The sequence below is a fragment of the Maylandia zebra genome, linkage group LG23 (genome assembly GCF_041146795.1).
Source record: "Maylandia zebra isolate NMK-2024a linkage group LG23, Mzebra_GT3a, whole genome shotgun sequence".
Taxonomy (NCBI): domain Eukaryota; kingdom Metazoa; phylum Chordata; class Actinopteri; order Cichliformes; family Cichlidae; genus Maylandia; species Maylandia zebra.
Window position 1 is genome coordinate 30,829,669 of NC_135188.1, and position 18,361 is coordinate 30,848,029.

At 46.0% G+C, this 18,361-nt stretch overlaps 1 protein-coding gene across 4 annotated transcripts in view; it reads left to right on the top strand.

Moving 5' to 3' along the window:
- The window catches only part of ncam2a (neural cell adhesion molecule 2a), a 457,910-nt gene that overhangs the window by 366,384 nt on the left and 73,165 nt on the right, over positions 1-18,361 (top strand). For all 4 annotated transcript variants that reach the window (XM_004570150.3, XM_023154077.3, XM_014411200.3 and 1 more), the window contains one exon: positions 12,687-12,832. In XM_004570150.3, coding sequence (XP_004570207.2) covers positions 12,687-12,832 — 146 coding nt within the window. The remainder of the gene's footprint in view (positions 1-12,686; positions 12,833-18,361) is intronic.

The window sequence follows — 18,361 nt, forward strand, 5'->3', positions numbered from 1 at the left end:
CTGTAATTAGAATAATTAAGCGTAATTAGAGGTATTACCATGTGTTAGAGTAAAATACTAATAGTTTTTTTGTCATGCTGAGTTTAAGAGAAACTTAAAGAAGTTCATTTGAATTTACAAACTGAATAAGAATAAAGTTCACTTAGTAAAAATCCAAGGTCAAATAAATTTAGGATTTTTGTCTTTTAGCGTAAAGAACGCTTCTCATTTAAAGAGGAAATGTTTTCAATAAAACATTATTAATAGCAGTCCCTGCAGAGTGGTTTGTGCATCACGCTTGACAAATGTGAGTTTTTTCATTTAATATTTTTATGATGAAGGGCATTTGAGGCAAACAGCTGTGGATAGGAACTGTAGAACTGGTTCAGACCAGTTTCAGCCATTAACAGTTTTCTGTGTTTGGCAGTCGGATCGTTTTGAATCTGTATTTGTATGTTTGCACACGAAGAGCTGTCAGAACATGATGCTTTTAACATCTTTCACTCTGCAGACATCATCCTAACAAAGAAATTGTGCCTCATTATGGGGCCTTATAGCAAAAAAAGGGGGGGAAAAACCCGACGGTTGAGATAATTTCGCCTCTTCTCTATGTGGCCTTTTGTATTGACACAAAACAGAATCAAGCAGATTGTTGCACTATTTTCAAGAAAAGGACACTTGATTCTGAATGAGTTCTGAAGTGCGCTGATTTGTTGTTGAAACAAGTAAAATTATCCTTGCTATTCCCAGCAAATCTATTTGACTTGATTGAGGAAAACAAGAGTTGAGGACTTGGTTGTAGCGTAAATAAGCCATTAATGTGGTTGTTTGTGCTGGGATTTGAGAAGATGTTTATTGTTAAGTGATTTTCTTTTTTATTGTTTGCTTCATCCCTACTGCCTGCCGATATTCGTATAACTGCACTGAGACCGGGAACAAGGCATCAATCATATCCAAAATGCTTATAGAAATATAAAAGTGTCTTATCAATGATAAGATACTTTCTGCACATGCTGGCATATGGAAGATGTTAGATTCAGGACTCACAGGGAGGCCAAAAGTCAAGAAAAAAAATGTAAAAATGAGATGACTCATTAGCTCCTTGGCTGCTTGGCTATTAGCTGACTAACATTACAATACCACATGCCATATGTAAACATTCTTCATAAAAAAAAACCCAATGACTCAATTTATTGGGACCATAAATGTCTACTAAGTTGGACATTTTTGTCAAAGTGCAGAACTTTCATGCAACCTTGAATAATGCAAAACTCCTATACTTCAGTTCGTTTTGTGAGATGTTTCACAAAAACATAATTCAACACATCATGTATGGATCCAATATCTGATTGCATTTCCAGTTCAAAAAATTTCACTTCGCTGAGCAATTCTTATCTTTGAAAAAAATGTCTGTGTCAAACGTTAACATTTGTTACTCTCCCTGAGAAATACAGCAACTAGTAGTAAGTATGTCTGTGAAGGTTCTCAGTCATCCAGGTCATTGTAGTCTAAGGAGCTTGGGGAAAAAAAGTGTCTGGACTTCTTTAAGTTGCTAGAAGACGTTTCACCTCTCATCCAAGAAGGTTCTTCAGTTTTAAGGTCAAATGGTGGAGAGTCCCAGATTTAAACCCTATGGGAGTGTTCCCCCCAAGAGGGACGATGGACAGGGGGTCCATCAGCCAAGGTTTCGGGTGAACTCATTGTGAAACGTAGCCCCCACCCTATCGTGTGATTTCCTGAGGTCACCAATGCACCTCAGGAAGTCACATGATAGGGTGGAGCTAGGAAACCTTGGCTGATTGTGACCTACACCTATTTTCACACATTGGCTTATGTAAATAGGTAGAGGATCATTAGGGGGTCCATCGTCCCTCTTGGGGGGATACTCTCATAGGGCTTAAATCTGGGACTCTCTAACATTTTACCTTATAACTGAAGATGTCACAGTCTGGCTGGGGCAGACTGTATGTGTTTGCAAAAGAGGACTCAAACGCAGACCAAAAACTGAACGTGGCGTGGATTTAACAAAAAACAAGCCGTTTATTGAAGCTAGCAAAGAGGGTACAAACAAAAGGGCATTGATGAAACTAAACAATAACCTAAACTGGGTGAACTAAAACTAAACATGAAAAAACCTTAAACATGGTGAACTGACATAGATACCTGAAGTTGTGACATGGATGAGCAGACGACCTGACAAAGAATGACTGAAAGCACACGGACTAAATACACACAGGAGGATAATGAGGGAAGTGGGAACACATGGAGAAACAGCCGACACATGAACATAACGACGTCACAGTGGAAGAGAAAAACTTAACACGATGAACACAGGAACACCAGACCTCTTCAAAATAAAACAGGAAACATAAGACGCAGACATGACAACCTGAACTTGAAAACGTAAGACACAGACATTAAACACATGAAGGGGAAGGGAGACTTGACATGGGCGGAAGACACAAGGGGAATCTAATAACAAAGAACTAGAACAACCTAGGCATGATAAAAAATGAACTTAGAAAACCTGAAGGGCTTAAACATAAACTAAAACTCAAAACGCTGGGTCAAAAGACCCAGGATCGTGACAGAAGAAGCTTCTCGGATGAGAGGTGAAACGTCTTCAAGCAATTTAAAGAAGTCCAGATGCTTTTCTTTTTCCAAGCTCCTTAGACTAGTAGTAAGTAAGTAAAATTTATTTACAGGAATCTGTTACAAAGTGCTTTACACAAAAACAAGAACATGACCAAGATGTCTATCTAAATAGATGTGTTTTCAGCTGTTTTTTAAAAGAAGCCACAGAGTCGATGGTGCGTAGAGGAGGTAAACCATTCCACAGTATTGCTGCTAGGTTGTGGAAAGTGCAATCCCCCTTTGTTTCCCAACTGTACCGTTAGCTTACCAACTTTTGATGATGTTTGATGAGCTGCAATCGCCTGCCACCTAAAAATTCTTTACTCCATTCATGGAAGCTCGTCTTCTGTAGTGCTAGCTTGACACATGCACAACTTCATTGACATTTGCACCATGAACGCATCAAAGTAATAAAAAGAAAAAAACTAATGTCTGGAGGACGGGCCGCTCATCCGAGGCGCAGAACAAAGAAGCGCCGGGGAAAACGCGCTGGTATTAGGAACAGACTGAGACAGCAGGCGCATCGCGCACCACTGCCCAGTATCCTACTGGCCAATGTACAATCCATGGAGAACAAGCTCGATGACCTAAGAGCAAGGGTCATCTTCCAACGTGACATGAGGGACTGCAACATTCTGTGCTTCACAGAGACATGGCTGTCCCCCACCGTGCCGGACCAGGCCGTAACTCCGTCGGATTCATTCTTTGTGCTCCGCGCGGACAGAACGGCAGAGTCGAACAAAGCCAAAGGTGGGGGAGTGTGTTTCATGGTAAACAGAAAGTGGTGTGATGCCAGGAGCATTTCTACTCTCTCCAGCGGCTGCTCGCCACATCTGGAGTTCCTGAGCATTAAGTGCCGCCCTTTCTATCTGCCCCGTGAGTTCACCTCAGTCTTCGCCACGGCGGTCTACATCCCACCCCAAGCGGACACAGGTATGGCTTTGTCCGAATTACATGATGTGCTGAGCTCGCTTCAAAACAAGGACCCGGGCGCAGCCCTCATTGTAGCAGGAGACTTTAACAAAGCGAACCTCAGACAAGTCATGCCAAACTTTTACCAGCATGTCTCGTGTCCAACGAGAGGGGATCGGATTTTGGATCACTGCTACACGCCATACAAGCAGGGCTACAAAGCTGTCTCACACCCGGCTTTTGGGAAGTCTGACCACAACGCCATCTTCCTCATTCCCCAGTATAAACAAAGCATACGGAGGGAAGACGTGACCACGAAGGAAGTAAAACGGTGGACTGCCCAATCAGAAGCTACGCTACAGGACGCACTCAACGACGTAGACTGGGACATGTTCAGAGCATGCGCAGTCGACATCAATGAGTTTACGGAAGTAGCAGTATGCTTCGTCAATATGCTAGCGGAGGAGATTATCCCCACTGCGAGAGTCACCACATTCCCAAACCAGAAACCGTGGATGGACAGATCGATCCGCACTGCAGTAAACGCCAGGACCGCCTCCTACAACGCGGGTCTCGCCACTGGCGATATGAGCGCCTACAAAGCGGCCTCATACGGCGTGCGGCGCGCGGTGAGAGATGCCAAACGCAGGTACCGGGAACGTGTGGAGTCCCGCTTCCACCAGGGCGACACACAGAGTATGTGGCACGGACTACGCACCAGTACGGACTACAAAGCCAGGGACACTGCGCCGATCAACGCCGACTCTGCATTCACCAACGAGCTGAATCGGTTCTACGCCCGTTTCGAGGTTAGCCAGGCGGCTAATGCTATCTACCGCCTGACTACCGAGGAGAGTGATGTCATCAGCGAGAGACCGGTGACCAGCATCGCGGAGCATGACGTCCGAGCGGCACTGAGGAGAGTGAACACAAGGAAAGCAGCGGAGCCAGACGGTATCACTGGCCATCTGCTGCGCTGCTGTGCTGACCAGCTAGCAGGTGTGTTCACTTACATCTTCAACGAGTCCCTGGCGAAGTCTGTGGTCCCCACATGCTTCAAAAGATCCACCATCATCCCTGTGCCCAAGAACAGCAAACCCTCATCCCTGAACGATTACCGGCCAGTTGCACTGACCTCGGTAGTAATGAAGGTGTTTGAGAGGCTGCTGAAAAACATCATCTCCTCCTCCATCCCAGACACCACAGATCCGCTGCAGTTCGCCTACAGATCCAACAGATCCACAGAGGATGCCATCGCCCACGTCCTACACACCACTCTCAGCCACGTGGACAAGAAACAGGGTAACTATGTGCGAATGCTGTTTGTTGATTACAGTTCAGCGTTTAACACAATAGTGCCCTGCAGACTGTTCACAAAGCTGAGGGATCTGGGACTTAACAGCCGTCTGTGTGCATGGGTGTTGGACTTCCTCACTGGCAGAACTCAGGTGGTGAGGGTGGGCAGGTGCTTCTCCAACAGCATCACCATCAACACAGGAGCACATCAGGGATGTGTCCTCTCGCCACTGCTCTACTCCCTCTACACTTCAGACTGTGTGGCCACCCATGGCTCCAACACCATTGTGAAGTTTGCTGACGACACAGTGGTGTTGGGTGCCATCTCCAACAACGATGAGGCGGCCTACATGGATGAAGTGAAGAATCTGGCATCGTGGTGCCAGGACAACCACCTCCAGCTGAACGTCAGCAAGACCAAGGAGCTGGTGGTGGACTTCAGAAGGGGTCAGCACAGAGACTACAAGCCCATTATCATCAATGGAGCTCCAGTGGAGAGGGTGCAGTCCTTCAAGTATCTTGGTGTCCACATCTCCTCAGACCTGACATGGGCTGCCCACATTCAGGTCCAGACCAAAAAGGCTAGGCAGCGCCTGTATCACCTACGACAACTGAAGAAGTTCAGGGTCTCTCCAAAGATCCTCAGGATTTTCTATACAGGCGCTGTGGAGAGCATCCTTACACAGAACATGACATCGTGGTTCGGGAACAGCTGTGTGAAGGACCAAAAAGCTCTCCAGAGAGTGATCCGTACAGCAGAACGCTGCTGCAGGATTGCTCTCCCCCCGCTTCAGGACACCTACACCAGGAGATGCCGGACTAGAGCAGCGCAGATACTGAAGGACCCGTCCCATCCTGGCAACAAACTGTTCCAACTTCTGCAATCTGGTAGAAGGTTCCGCATCTTCCGGGCAAGGACAGAGAGACTCAAGAGGTGTCACAGGCTGGGTCTCCGACCCAGCACTCTGAGTTTTCTTTGTATTTTTTGATATGTTATTAGTTTGTGTTATTTCCTATTTTGCCTTTAGTTTAGGCAGTTATTGGTTATTGTTCCTGGGTTTTCTATGTTTTGGGGTTTGGTATTTATTCATCACGTGTTGGGTCTGTTGAGTTGTGTTGTCATGTTTAGTTGTTAGTATTTCCTGTTTTATTTTGACAATGTCATGTGTTCTTTGTTCATTGTATTTAGCTTTCTCTCCTGGTCCTGTCATTAGGTTTATGTCTGTCAGCTGTTCCCCCATGTGTCCCCACTTCCCCTGATCACCTCATGTCTGTATTTAAGCCTTTTGTTTTCTTCATGCCATTGTCGGTTCGTCTGTTTATCTCACCAGGGTCACAGTTTTAGTCATGGTCTTAGCCTGTTTACCTCACCTCAGTCATAGTTCTAGTTTTCATCTGTTATGTATTATTAGTCTTAGTCATGGTCTTTGTTTATTATTTTTCCACCACAGTCATAGTTTAGGTTTTGGTCTCAGTACCATTTAGTATTTTGTTTCTTAGTGTTTTGCCTGTTTGTTTTTGGTCTCTTGGTTCATTTCCCTGCCGTCATCGCATTAAAGGTTCACCTTTCTGTTAATCATTACAATTCCTCGTCATCATCTGCTTTTGGGTCCTGTTTCCACACACATCGGCGCACCCCGCCGTGACAGTACGAACCGACCAGTCATGGACCCAGCGGATTCTGCTCTCACCGAGTGTCTGGAGGAGACTGCTCGGATCCAAGCGATCCTCGACCGCATCTTTTCAGCGCCCGATTTGAAGAGCAAGTTGGTAATGATTAACGTTGCTGAAGCTATTATGGAGAGGGATTCCCGCCTTCTCCAGCTCCCGGACTCACCTGCCATAGTTGCTGCCTTTACGAGGATAAAGGAGATGCTGCAGGCTCAGGGACTGTCGAGTCAGGAAATGGCTTCCAGCACCCACCAGTCACAACAACCCCACAATCAGTCATCACCATTGCTGCCTCCGGAACCTGAGTGTGTTCGTGTCGGTTCGCTGAGATTCGCCGCAGCGTCACCACCTCTCAGCTCGCCAGTTTCCACGCCCTCATCACAGTTTCGCCATACTCCTGTCACAGTTCAGCGCGAGGAAGCGCCGCACACCATAGACTTGGACGACGACGAGCGCCAGTCTATATTCTGCGCTCTCTTGGAGGAGGAGCTCCGGTGGAAGCCGTGGCTCATTCCGGAGCACGAGCATTCTTTCCGGGGAACTCGACTGGTTCTCGGGGGACCTCGGAGTTATCAGGGACTTCCACCCATTGCTCCGCCATCTTCCACTCCTAAGAAAAAGCGGCGTGCGCGCCACCGACGCTCCGTATCACAAACACAAGTGAGTGACTATATCTTGGCTCCTCATGTTTTTTCTCCGGAGGTTTTTGAAACTGACACTGCTTCTCCGGTTCATGAGCTCGGCTGCAAAGAGACTGTTTGCACAGGAAATGCTAGCCATCAGGCTCAGCTAAGCTGTTGTGGGACTGCAAACCAGGCCGTTTTGGAGCCGGGGACGGAGGTGCAGTTTGTGCAGCCTTTTTCAGTGTTAGCTGGAGGGCCCGAGGAGCCCGTCCGGCCTCACATTTTGTCTGCTGGAGGTTCAGGAGAACCCAGCCAGCCTCATGTTTCGTCTGCTGGAGGTTCAGGAGAACCCAGCCAGCTTCATGCTTCGTCTGCTGGAGGTTCAGAAGACTCCAGCCAGCTTCATGCTTCGTTTGCTGGAGGTTCAGGAGAATCCAGCCAGCTTCATGCTTCGTCTGCTGGAGGTTCAGAAGAATCCAGCCAGCTTCATGCTTCGTCTGCTGGAGGTTCAGGAGAACCCAGCCAGCTTCATGCTTCGTCTGCTGGAGGTTCAGGAGAACCCAGCCAGCTTCAAGTTTCGTCTGCTGGGGGTTCGGGTGAACCCAGCCGGCTTCAAGTTTCGTCTGCTGGAGGGCCCGAGGTGCCCGTCCAGCCTCATGCCACGTCAGCTGGAGGGCCCAGGGAGCCCATCCAGCCTCATGCCTCGTCAGCTCGAGGGCCCGAGGAGCCCATCCAGCCTCATGCCTCGTCAGCTGGAGGGCCCGAGGAGCCCGTCCAGCCTCACGCCTCGTCAGCTGGGGGTTCAGGAGAACCGCACCAGCCTCATGCCACGTTTGCTGGAGGGCCCGAGGAGCCCTTCCGGCCTCATGCCACGTCTGCTGGGAGGCCCGAGGAGCCCTTCCGGCCTCATGCCACGTCTGCTGGGGGGCCCGAGGAGCCTTTCCGGCCTCATGCCACGTCTGCTGGGGGGCCCGAGGAGCCTTTCCGGCCTCATGCCACGTCTGCTGGGGGGCCCGAGGAGCCCTTCCAGCCTCATGCCACGTCTGCTGGCGGGCCCGAGGAGCTCGTCCAGCCACCTTCTGCTTCTGCTACGCCTGTTCCAGCTTCAGCCTGTGCTTCTGCTTCGCCTGGTCCAGCTTCAGCCTGTGCTTCTGCTTCGCCTGGTCCAGCTTCAGCCTCTGCTTCGCCTGGTCCAGCTTCAGCCTGTGCTTCGCCTGGTCCAGCTTCGGCCTGTGCTTCGCCTGGTCCAGCTTCGGCCTGTGCTTCGCCTGCTGCGGCTCCGGCCTGTGCTTCGTCTGCTGCGGCTCCGGCCTGTGCTTCGTCTGCTGCGGCTCCGGCCTGTGCGTCTTCAGCCTCGTCTGGTCCGGCCTGTGCGTCTTCAGCCTCGTCTGGTCCGGCCTCCGTGTCTTCAGCCTCGTCTGGTCCGGCCTCCGTGTCTTCAGCCTCGTCTGGTCCGGCCTCATCAGTGTCGTCATCTTCGCCTGGTCCGGCTTCGTCAGAGTCGTCATCTTCGCCTGGTCCGGCTTCGTCAGAGTCGTCATCTTCGCCTGGTCCGGCTGCGGCCTCTGCTACGCCTGGTCCGGCTTCTGCTTTTGTTTCGCCTGGTCCGGTTTCGGCCTTGACTCCTGTTTCGCTGTCGTCAGTTCCGGCCTCGGCTTTTGTTCCTGCTTTGCCTCCGCCTGGGCCGGCTTCGGCTTTTGTTCCTGTTTCGCCTCCGCCTGGTCCGGCTTCGGCCTCTGTTTCTGTGTCGGCCTCGCCTGGTTCTGCGGTTGTGTTGCCGTCGCCCAAGCCTCGTTTTGTCCCTGGGGATCGCCGGCCGCTTTCCGGGCCGTCAGCTGGACATCATTGCCGTCGGGGTCGGCCCCCTGGACCTTTGACCTCCGACCTGCTGTGCTTTCGACCTCCGGGTCGGCCTCCTGAACTTTTGTCTTCTGACCTGCTGTGCTCTCGACCTCCGGGTCGGCCCCCTGAGCTCATGGGTTTTGGACTGCTGGACCGTTGGCCTCCTGGTCGGCCTCCTGAACTTTTGGATTTTCTTTGGTTTTGCTGTCGGCCTCCGGGGCGGCCTCCTGAACTTTTGGATTTTCTTTGGTTTCGCTGTCGACCTCCGGGGCGGCCACCTGAACCGCTTCGCCATGCGCTCCTGTTCTGCCGGGTTCGTGGTCGCCCTCCTGAAGATGGGTCTCGGATTTTTGTGCCCTTGTTGTTTTTGGCCTGTGTGCTTCTGGTGCTTTGTTTTTGGTTTTGTTTCCGGCCCTCCTTCCTGGTCCCCCTCCGCCCGCCCTGGGTGGGTTGTTGTGGTTTTTGCGTTTGTTTTCTGGTTGTTTTCGGGCGTCTGGAATCCGCCCTTAAGGGGGGGGGCTCTGTCACAGGCTGGGTCTCCGACCCAGCACTCTGAGTTTTCTTTGTATTTTTTGATATGTTATTAGTTTGTGTTATTTCCTATTTTGCCTTTAGTTTAGGCAGTTATTGGTTATTGTTCCTGGGTTTTCTATGTTTTGGGGTTTGGTATTTATTCATCACGTGTTGGGTCTGTTGAGTTGTGTTGTCATGTTTAGTTGTTAGTATTTCCTGTTTTATTTTGACAATGTCATGTGTTCTTTGTTCATTGTATTTAGCTTTCTCTCCTGGTCCTGTCATTAGGTTTATGTCTGTCAGCTGTTCCCCCATGTGTCCCCACTTCCCCTGATCACCTCATGTCTGTATTTAAGCCTTTTGTTTTCTTCATGCCATTGTCGGTTCGTCTGTTTATCTCACCAGGGTCACAGTTTTAGTCATGGTCTTAGCCTGTTTACCTCACCTCAGTCATAGTTCTAGTTTTCATCTGTTATGTATTATTAGTCTTAGTCATGGTCTTTGTTTATTATTTTTCCACCACAGTCATAGTTTAGGTTTTGGTCTCAGTACCATTTAGTATTTTGTTTCTTAGTGTTTTGCCTGTTTGTTTTTGGTCTCTTGGTTCATTTCCCTGCCGTCATCGCATTAAAGGTTCACCTTTCTGTTAATCATTACAATTCCTCGTCATCATCTGCTTTTGGGTCCTGTTTCCACACACATCGGCGCACCCCGCCGTGACAAGAGGAGCTTCTATCCCCAAGCCATCCGTGCCCTAAACACACACACCCGCCCTCTCACATCATCTATAATTGACTGAGACAGGACTCTTCCAGACACTAAACCAAGGCACAATGTACATTTCAATTCCTTTAATTTTAAATATGTTTATATTGTCTATCCTGTAAAATAGTCAGATATCTATTCATATTAATGTACAGAATTCACCTGCTTGCTGCTACTACTGCACATTCACCCAGTGTATATACTATATGTGCATACATATATATATATATATATATATATATATATTATATATATATATAATGTTCTTCCTCTACCCCCCCCCCCCCCCAATTTTTGCACATGTCGAGGAGCGTGTCAGGCTACATTTCACTGTGTGTTATACTTGTATAACTATACATGTGACAAATAATAAAGAACCTTGAAGAACCTTGAACCTTGAACCTTGGAGGGTGTAACGGGGCTGTGTGATGCCATTATTTTCTCACCACTGTGCACTAACTCCACACTGTCACTAGAAGCAATGCCAGGCTGCAGCACATGAAAGATTAACTCATTCAAGAATGACATGCATTAACCTGCTTCAATGCATGTAAGATTGCGTTGCTTATTAATTCTCTCAGTACAGTTAGAGTACAGCTAGATTATCCAGCCCACATTAACCTCTGCACATACCTGATTAAATTGCTCAAATTATATCTTACTATTTTATCTCCAAATACAGTAATCTGACAAACCCCCTTTTCTTGTTTATTGGCTGTTTTCTTTGTTGGTGCAGCTGACCATTCGCTAATCCCTAGGTATCCCCAAGTATCTACAACTTACTAGAACCCTTTGTTTTTCTGACACAGTGAGAAAGTAACCTTTTTCTTACTCTCGCTCCCAACATTTGTACATTTTCAAAGGAGCCTTATTACTTTTGCTTCAAGATATGTGAGGGCTGCTATTGTTATTTCCTGTCACTGCGCTCCTTCTCGATATCAAACTGATTTGAACCTAAATGAAGGGAAGGGATCTGAGACAGAGATGAAAGAGGCAAAATAACATATTCGGGGAAAACGAGTGCAAAGCAAACCCGTCTATGACAGAGAAAAGTACAGTTTGTGACATCATGACAGGAAACGAAGGTCAGTTACACAAAAATAGCTGCTTGAAAAGTCCTTCAAAGAGCTGCTTTTTACTTTGACGCTGTAAGTACATTCATTCAGAGCCAGAACTTTTTCACTTTGACTTGAGTAAAGTTGAATCAGTACTTCAACTTTTTCTCTGTGTGAAGCATCTGTGTACATTTCCCACCTATGATTGTAGTTTTAATGATTTTTTTATTACTTCCAGAAGGGTTGTTTCAAACCAAGAACCTTTTTAAAGGGCTGTTGCAGTGATATCATCCTAAACCTTTAAACCATGTCTCATCTACCATCCAATAACAAAACTTGTGAATTTCTCATGAATACAGTAAGTTAAATCGAGCCATTTTCGTGAATGTTTTTAGTGAGTTTATTGTTACTGTAAACCTTTTTTTTTATTAAAGTTGAGATTCAGGCTAATTTTGTCTAACCATCTTTGTTGGTTATTTGTGCCTACGCAGTTTGGTCACTTACTAAAAGTCCTTGTAGGCAGAGGAATATTTGCCTGGTTGCCTGTGTGTATGTTTTTGTGACCCCCATGTTTTGACAAGCTCCCAAAATCCCTCAAGATGGCTCCTTCACCTCGAGGTTGAAGCCATGTGAAATTGCCAAACACTTCCCCCCGGGCAGTGTTAAAAGCCTTCAGTACAGTAGTCACTATTTCCTGTTCACTTCCCTTTGCCTTTCGGATTTTATGCCATGCTACTTTGCAAGCACCCTGTTAACAACGTAAGTGCAGTGTGTGTGGGGGGAAAAAAGAAGTAATCCATGATTCATGTGACATGCTCTATGCCCTTGACATGCATCAGGTTTCAGGGCTTGCTTAGAGCATCTTATCAGGGGGAGGCGAGCAGGGACCAGCCCCCAACGGCACGCTTTTCAGCACTTATCGCGGTGCTCACTCTGTGCCAAAAGCAAATCACACGGTGCTGGAGAGGCATCCTTCCAGACAGAAATCTGTATTCATTTAAAATAAAAAACGTGGATCAGTTGATTTGTTCTTTCAAACTTTAGCAAAGTCAGTTTTCTCATCTAGTCCAATGAGTGTGTGCAAAATAGGCCAGAGGCCATGCTTTCTCACTATATCAAACCTGTAGAGTATGACTGCACTGTATAAATTATCTTGGCCTACTCTGTCAGTACCAAAGTCATGCATCAGCTTGGTGTTTAAACCCCATGGTATAGCCTTCATCTTCTAACTCACTTTATGAGTTAGATCTTTGACAGTTTCTCTCCTGCTCATCCTTTTATTCACTTCTCCTTCCTTACTCACACCTTTTCTTCTGGCCTTCAAATCTGTTCTCCTCTACTCACTTTTTTTCTCTTATTTACCTTCTCTCCCCCGCTTGTCCTCTGTGATCTCCAGTCCAGCCCCATATCACCCAGCTGAAAAACGTGACAGCCGTAGAGGGCAGCGCTGCCATGATCTCCTGCGTGGCTGAGGGCGAGCCTCTGCCTGACATTTCCTGGAGAAGAGCCAGCGACGGTCAGACCTTCGTGGACGGAGACAAGGTAGAAGCTGCCAGAAAGCCCATCTGGCTGTGCGTGTGTGTTTGTGTTCATCATCGTACAGCATAGGCTGGAATTACGGCATGAGTGTCGTGCTCAAAGGATATGACTTAGGCAGGAAGGATTTATGGGAAATTTACTGGGGTTGCATACCAAATGCATTTACAGCCATATGCCAAAACATTAAAACACCTGCCTAATACTGTGCAAGTCCCCTTAGTGCTGCTTAACAGGCTCATGTGACGTCTGGGTGTGTCTGGCACCTCTTGCTTTTGTGGGTGTTTAGGTAAGGCCTATGTCAGGGGTGTCAAACATAAGGCCCAGGGCCCAGAATAAGGCCGGCAAAGACTCCGATCTGGCCGACTGGAAGGCTTTGGAAAATGTGAAGAAGTGCACAGATTTTAAACTCCTAACTGTATTTTCATAAGTTTTACAGCTTTGCCTATTGATACAGACACTGCCATTCATACCACACGAAAGTAGTTCAGTAATAGATAAACCATTAAATGACAGAAATGTCTGGGCAGTTTTATCAGTTAAAGTGGATGAGTTTGACATCCCTGGCCTATGTGTTTCTGTAAAGGTGAATCCTGTGGAAAGTTCATCCGTGTGAGTCTTTTGTCTAGTTTACTGTGTTTGTTGTGTTGCTGGAATGAGGAGGGAAAAACACCCTTAGGTTTTCAGCTCAGGATCTACCTGGATAGTCTTCTGAGAGACCACAGTCATCGGGGAGTGTCACTGCTATTGTTACTTGTTCTGCTACAATTTTTAGGTGGGTGATATGTGTTAAGGCAATTTCCACAACTGATCTTATTCGATTCTTATGTCACATGCCTGAGTTTATTGTCACAACTGATCACTCTACATTACAGATGAGACACAGATTTGACAGTATTCATATGTATATGGATGGGAGCTACTTAAATTGTATTTTGATTATAATCACAGGTACAAAAACTGACTTAAAAGAATCCAATCATTAGAGAGTCAACCACAGATTGTGTGTCCTGGGCCAAATAAAACAGTGCACGTACTGGTAATGCACAGAGGGGTGAAGACGGAGGCGCTGCTGGTTTTATGGAAGCATCGCTTCATTCAATTTCATTATAGCTTTGTTTCGAAGAAGTCACATTTTGTCTCTCATTGTGGCGCGGCAGATGGCTCTACCAGTGAGCCTCGGGCACTGTTGCTATGGGAGAAAGTCAGTCAGTGGTGTGAATCAAAACACTGCAGTCACTGTGCAGCAAAACGCAGCACCACACTTCACTGAGTTCACCCACGACCGAAGAAGAAGATGAGGAGAAGAAACAAACGTGTCATTTGAATCCACAAATCTTTATTCGTGGCTGTGTGTTCTTGTGGTTTGAAATGCATCTTTGGCTATGAAATGACTACAATTTCTCTCTAGTGAGAGCCACGGATTTGCCAAATGTCAACTCTAAGGAGTTTCACTAATGAGTTTTGTTTTTTTTTTAATGAAGGAAAGGTGTCCTAAAATTCTCCGTCAAACCCCACGAGGTCATGGAGTCGCTTAACTGGAGCTACAGAGAAAATACCAGCTTTTGTTGTCATGGTGACCATTAAAATGTCACTTTATTTTTTATATATATGAACAAAAACCAAGTCTTGGTTCTTATTGCCGCGGACTACAAAAAAGCAACAGCAGACAGTAACGGCTAATTACTCGTATATGTTGCACCGTTAAAATTAAAGCATTCCCATCTGCCTTATATGAAATGTTGCAATTACAGCCATTCATTGGTGCCACTGCTGTACATTACAGAGTGATTGATCCGGATCTTTTCCTTTTGACAAGATTTTATTTTCACGCTCTGTGAAGCCTCAAAGAGAGCGACCCTCAAACAACAAATGCACATTCACCTTGTACTCACATTATTATCTCAAGGGAAATCAGTAAACACTTTTATTTTGGTTATTTTGGAAGCCAGGACCTTGAAGTTTTCAGGTCAAATCTTTTAGTTTGTACTTTCTTTCTGTCTTCAGTACCTCCCTCAGACTCGCTGACATTATATTCAATCCAGTTTAACCGAAGCGACACAAAGCTTCTATTTTTACTTGTTTCTCCCAGCATCCATTATTCACTTTCTCCATAATAACAGCCACACAAGTGACAAACTGAAAGAAGCCTTTTCTTGAAATAGTAATTATTCCTGAATGGCATGCCATCAATGTCAAAACCATACTCGCTTCCATGGCAAGGGGTAAGAAGCAGCTTAAAAAAGAGGAAGAAAAAAACCCCAAAAAAACAAAGATGGCAGCCGTTCCTTTTGCTGGGGAAAAAGGTCATCGCAGAGATAAATGAGTGTGTGCATTGGCTCGAATCGCTCGGGTTGATAAATCACAGCCGAAAATGAGAGTAAGTGCTTCTCTTCCCACAGCAAATGCAATTATGGAAATGCGCAGTGCAAACCAACACACCTAAACATACGCAAAGACAAACATGAGTCGTGCAGTGCGAGGCGTGATGGATGGCAGCAGTCATTTAGGTTTAAAGCAGGATGTTCCTCTCTCAATTTGCTCTCCAATCTGCATATCCAGCCGCCACACACGTGTCTCCCGTTTAGAGTTGTTAAGCTTCGGAAAGTCCTACATGTAATGTTACGTACTACATAGTGTTGCTTCCGTCCTTTTCATTCTTTGTCAGGCTAACACCCTGACCCAGGGTATGAGTGCATAATGGGATGCAGTTCCTGGAATTTAATTATGAATCGAGGCCGAGCATTCTGTGACACCTCGGGTATTGTTTTGCTTCTGATCAAAGTTACTGTCTGCTGTTGTAGTCATTCAGAATATCCAAGGCTAGAGAGCAAGTGTCATCAACTCCGTGCTTTTGTGTAGATGACTTCTGAAAAGATTGACATATTTGCTGTGATTCAACTGTTGATTTCACAGCTAAACCTTGAAATAAGAAGACTCCAACCAATTGTTTCCTGACTTCTCTGTGCCGAAAGACTACAGTGAAGCGGTCACACCATTGTGATTAATAACCTGGCAAGTAAACCCAGGTTTTTGAAATTTTAAAAAAGAAAGCAGACAGGTATAAAGCTGCAGTTCTCTCACAAGAAGTGCAAACCACATAATGAGGCACGTGTAACAAAGACTGAAAGTAACACAGTTGCTGAAGAAAAAGAAAAGCTGTCTAGTTTGACAGGCTTACCAAAGTAACTCACTACCCCCAATCATTGAGGGGGCAGTTAGTACACCACACTGCAATTAGAGCTGTATGTATTCCAAATCCATGTGTGTTAGCATGTAATAAATGCCACTTTGACCTCGCCTAGTGGTGTGGTGGTTAGCACCACTGCCCCAGAACAAGCCATTCCTGAGTTTGAATCCACCAGCTGGCCGGGGCCTTTCTGTGTGGGGCCCGTGTCTGAGTCCAAAGATATTCTAAATCGGGCGTAGGTTTGTGAATGCTTGTCTGTTTCTTTGTGTTAGCCCTGCAACAAATTGGTGACCTATCTAGGGTATCCACTGCTCTTACCCTGTGACACCTGGGAGTAGTTCCAGCCCTACTGTAACCCCAAATTGGATAAGTGGAAGAAAATGGATGGGTGGACTCTTTTTTGCTATCTTGCTCTTTTGCAAGAGAATGCATGGCACTCATACAGTAACAACTAGTTTTTCAAAAGTATTTTTACATGCAATTGTCATTTACAAAGTAAACATATTGCTTGTTTAAAAATTACTTGAAACTATTGACTGATAACATAAAGCCTTGAAGAAATTTTTTATGGAGGGCATAAAACAAGAGAGGGAAGTAGCAGTTTTTGTACCGTTGCATGCCTTTCCTGGAACCAGAAGAGTCACCTCTGGCTTGTCTTTAGAAAGAATGCAGGTTTAAAGCACTTCCTGAGCGACTTCACTCTTCAAACTATGCTCATTGTTTATATTCACTTCAGTTCAATGTTATTTTTAGTTCAATGTGATTGTCCCGACAGTAGTCATCTCTGGGCACATTTTATTAACTTTATGGATGTATACGACAGATATAGCCTTATTCTTTCAGCAATCTTTGAAGAAAATAAAAAAAGTATAAATGGCCTGTATTTATATAGCGCTTTACTAGTCCCTAAGGACCCCAAAGCGCTTTACATATCCAGTCATCCACCCATTCACACACACATTCACACACTGGTGACGGCAGCTACATTGTAGCCACAGCCACCCTGGGGCGCACTGACAGAGGCGAGGCTGCCGGACACTGGCGCCACCGGGCCCTCTGACCACCACCAGTAGGCAACAGGTGAAGTGTCTTGCCCAAGGACACAACGACCGAGACTGTCCAAGCCGGGGCTCGAACCGGCAACCTTCCGATTACAAGGCGAACTCCCAACTCTTGAGCCACGATCGCCCCGATAAAAGTATAGTTCTGCGCTAAAGTCTTGAACGACCGCCCATTTCATTATATTTTGCTTCGAAGGAGCCATACATTCTTGTTTTTTGGTGGGTTTTTTGAGTGTTTTTTCTTTCTTTCTTTTAGGGGGTCTTGAGCACTAGTTCTCTTAGGCTTTTCGATGGCCTTTCAAAGATTTAGACATTTGCTGCTTTTTCAGGCGTTTTTAGTCCACTTCTTATACCTGGAAAAAAACTTTTTGGGGTTAAGCCACTTAACACCGGCCTACGAATCATTCAAACACACACAGGCACTTAGCTCATGGATTGAACCAGTCTTATGCCTGCACATAATAGACAAGATAAAAAAAAATTTAATTGTATCTTCGTTATGGTCAGCCTGTCATACAATGGAAAATACTAAAAACTTGATTTCCAAAGAGCTACTAGCCAAAAACATAGCATGGTTTGCAGTGTGTCCTTAAAAAAAACAGATATATGGAAGAAAAACAAAGTCCCAGGCACAGTCATGGTTTAGGCCTCCGTTTCAGCCAGTGGTGTTGGAAATCTTGTCAAAATTGATGGAATTATAAGCTGAGAATCCACCATAATCCACCATACAATGCCATCTAGAAAGTGTCTGGAAAACAGCTTTACTTTTCAGCATGACAATGATCCCAAACACACCGCCAATGCTGTAAAAACATACCCGGATGGAAGAACAGACAGTAGAACACTGTCAGTCATGGATTGGCCTCCCCAGATCCTCAACCTCAACATTAGTGAAGCAGTGTGGGATCATCTTGAAAGAGAACAGAACAAAAGGCAGAAACATCCAAAGAAGAGCTTTGAATGTCCTTCAAGAAGCCTGGAGAACTATTCCTGAAGACTACTTTCCTGAAGAAATGACAAGAAAGCTTTTCTAAAGCTGCGTACACACTGGAAGCAATATGGTGACCCGATACTGTAGAAAGTAGGTTGCACTTGACATAAATTTTCTCAACTCCCGAGTGAGAGGCTGAAGCAACTACCAGTGAGAATAATGAGTACTGTTGATTAACATATGACCTTGTAGTAATTATATTGGTAGGTTACCTTAGCAACTGATTTCTGGAACATCTGTAAGCGTGTGTCAGTTTCAAAGCAATGTGTGATGAATACATTTCAACTTTAAAG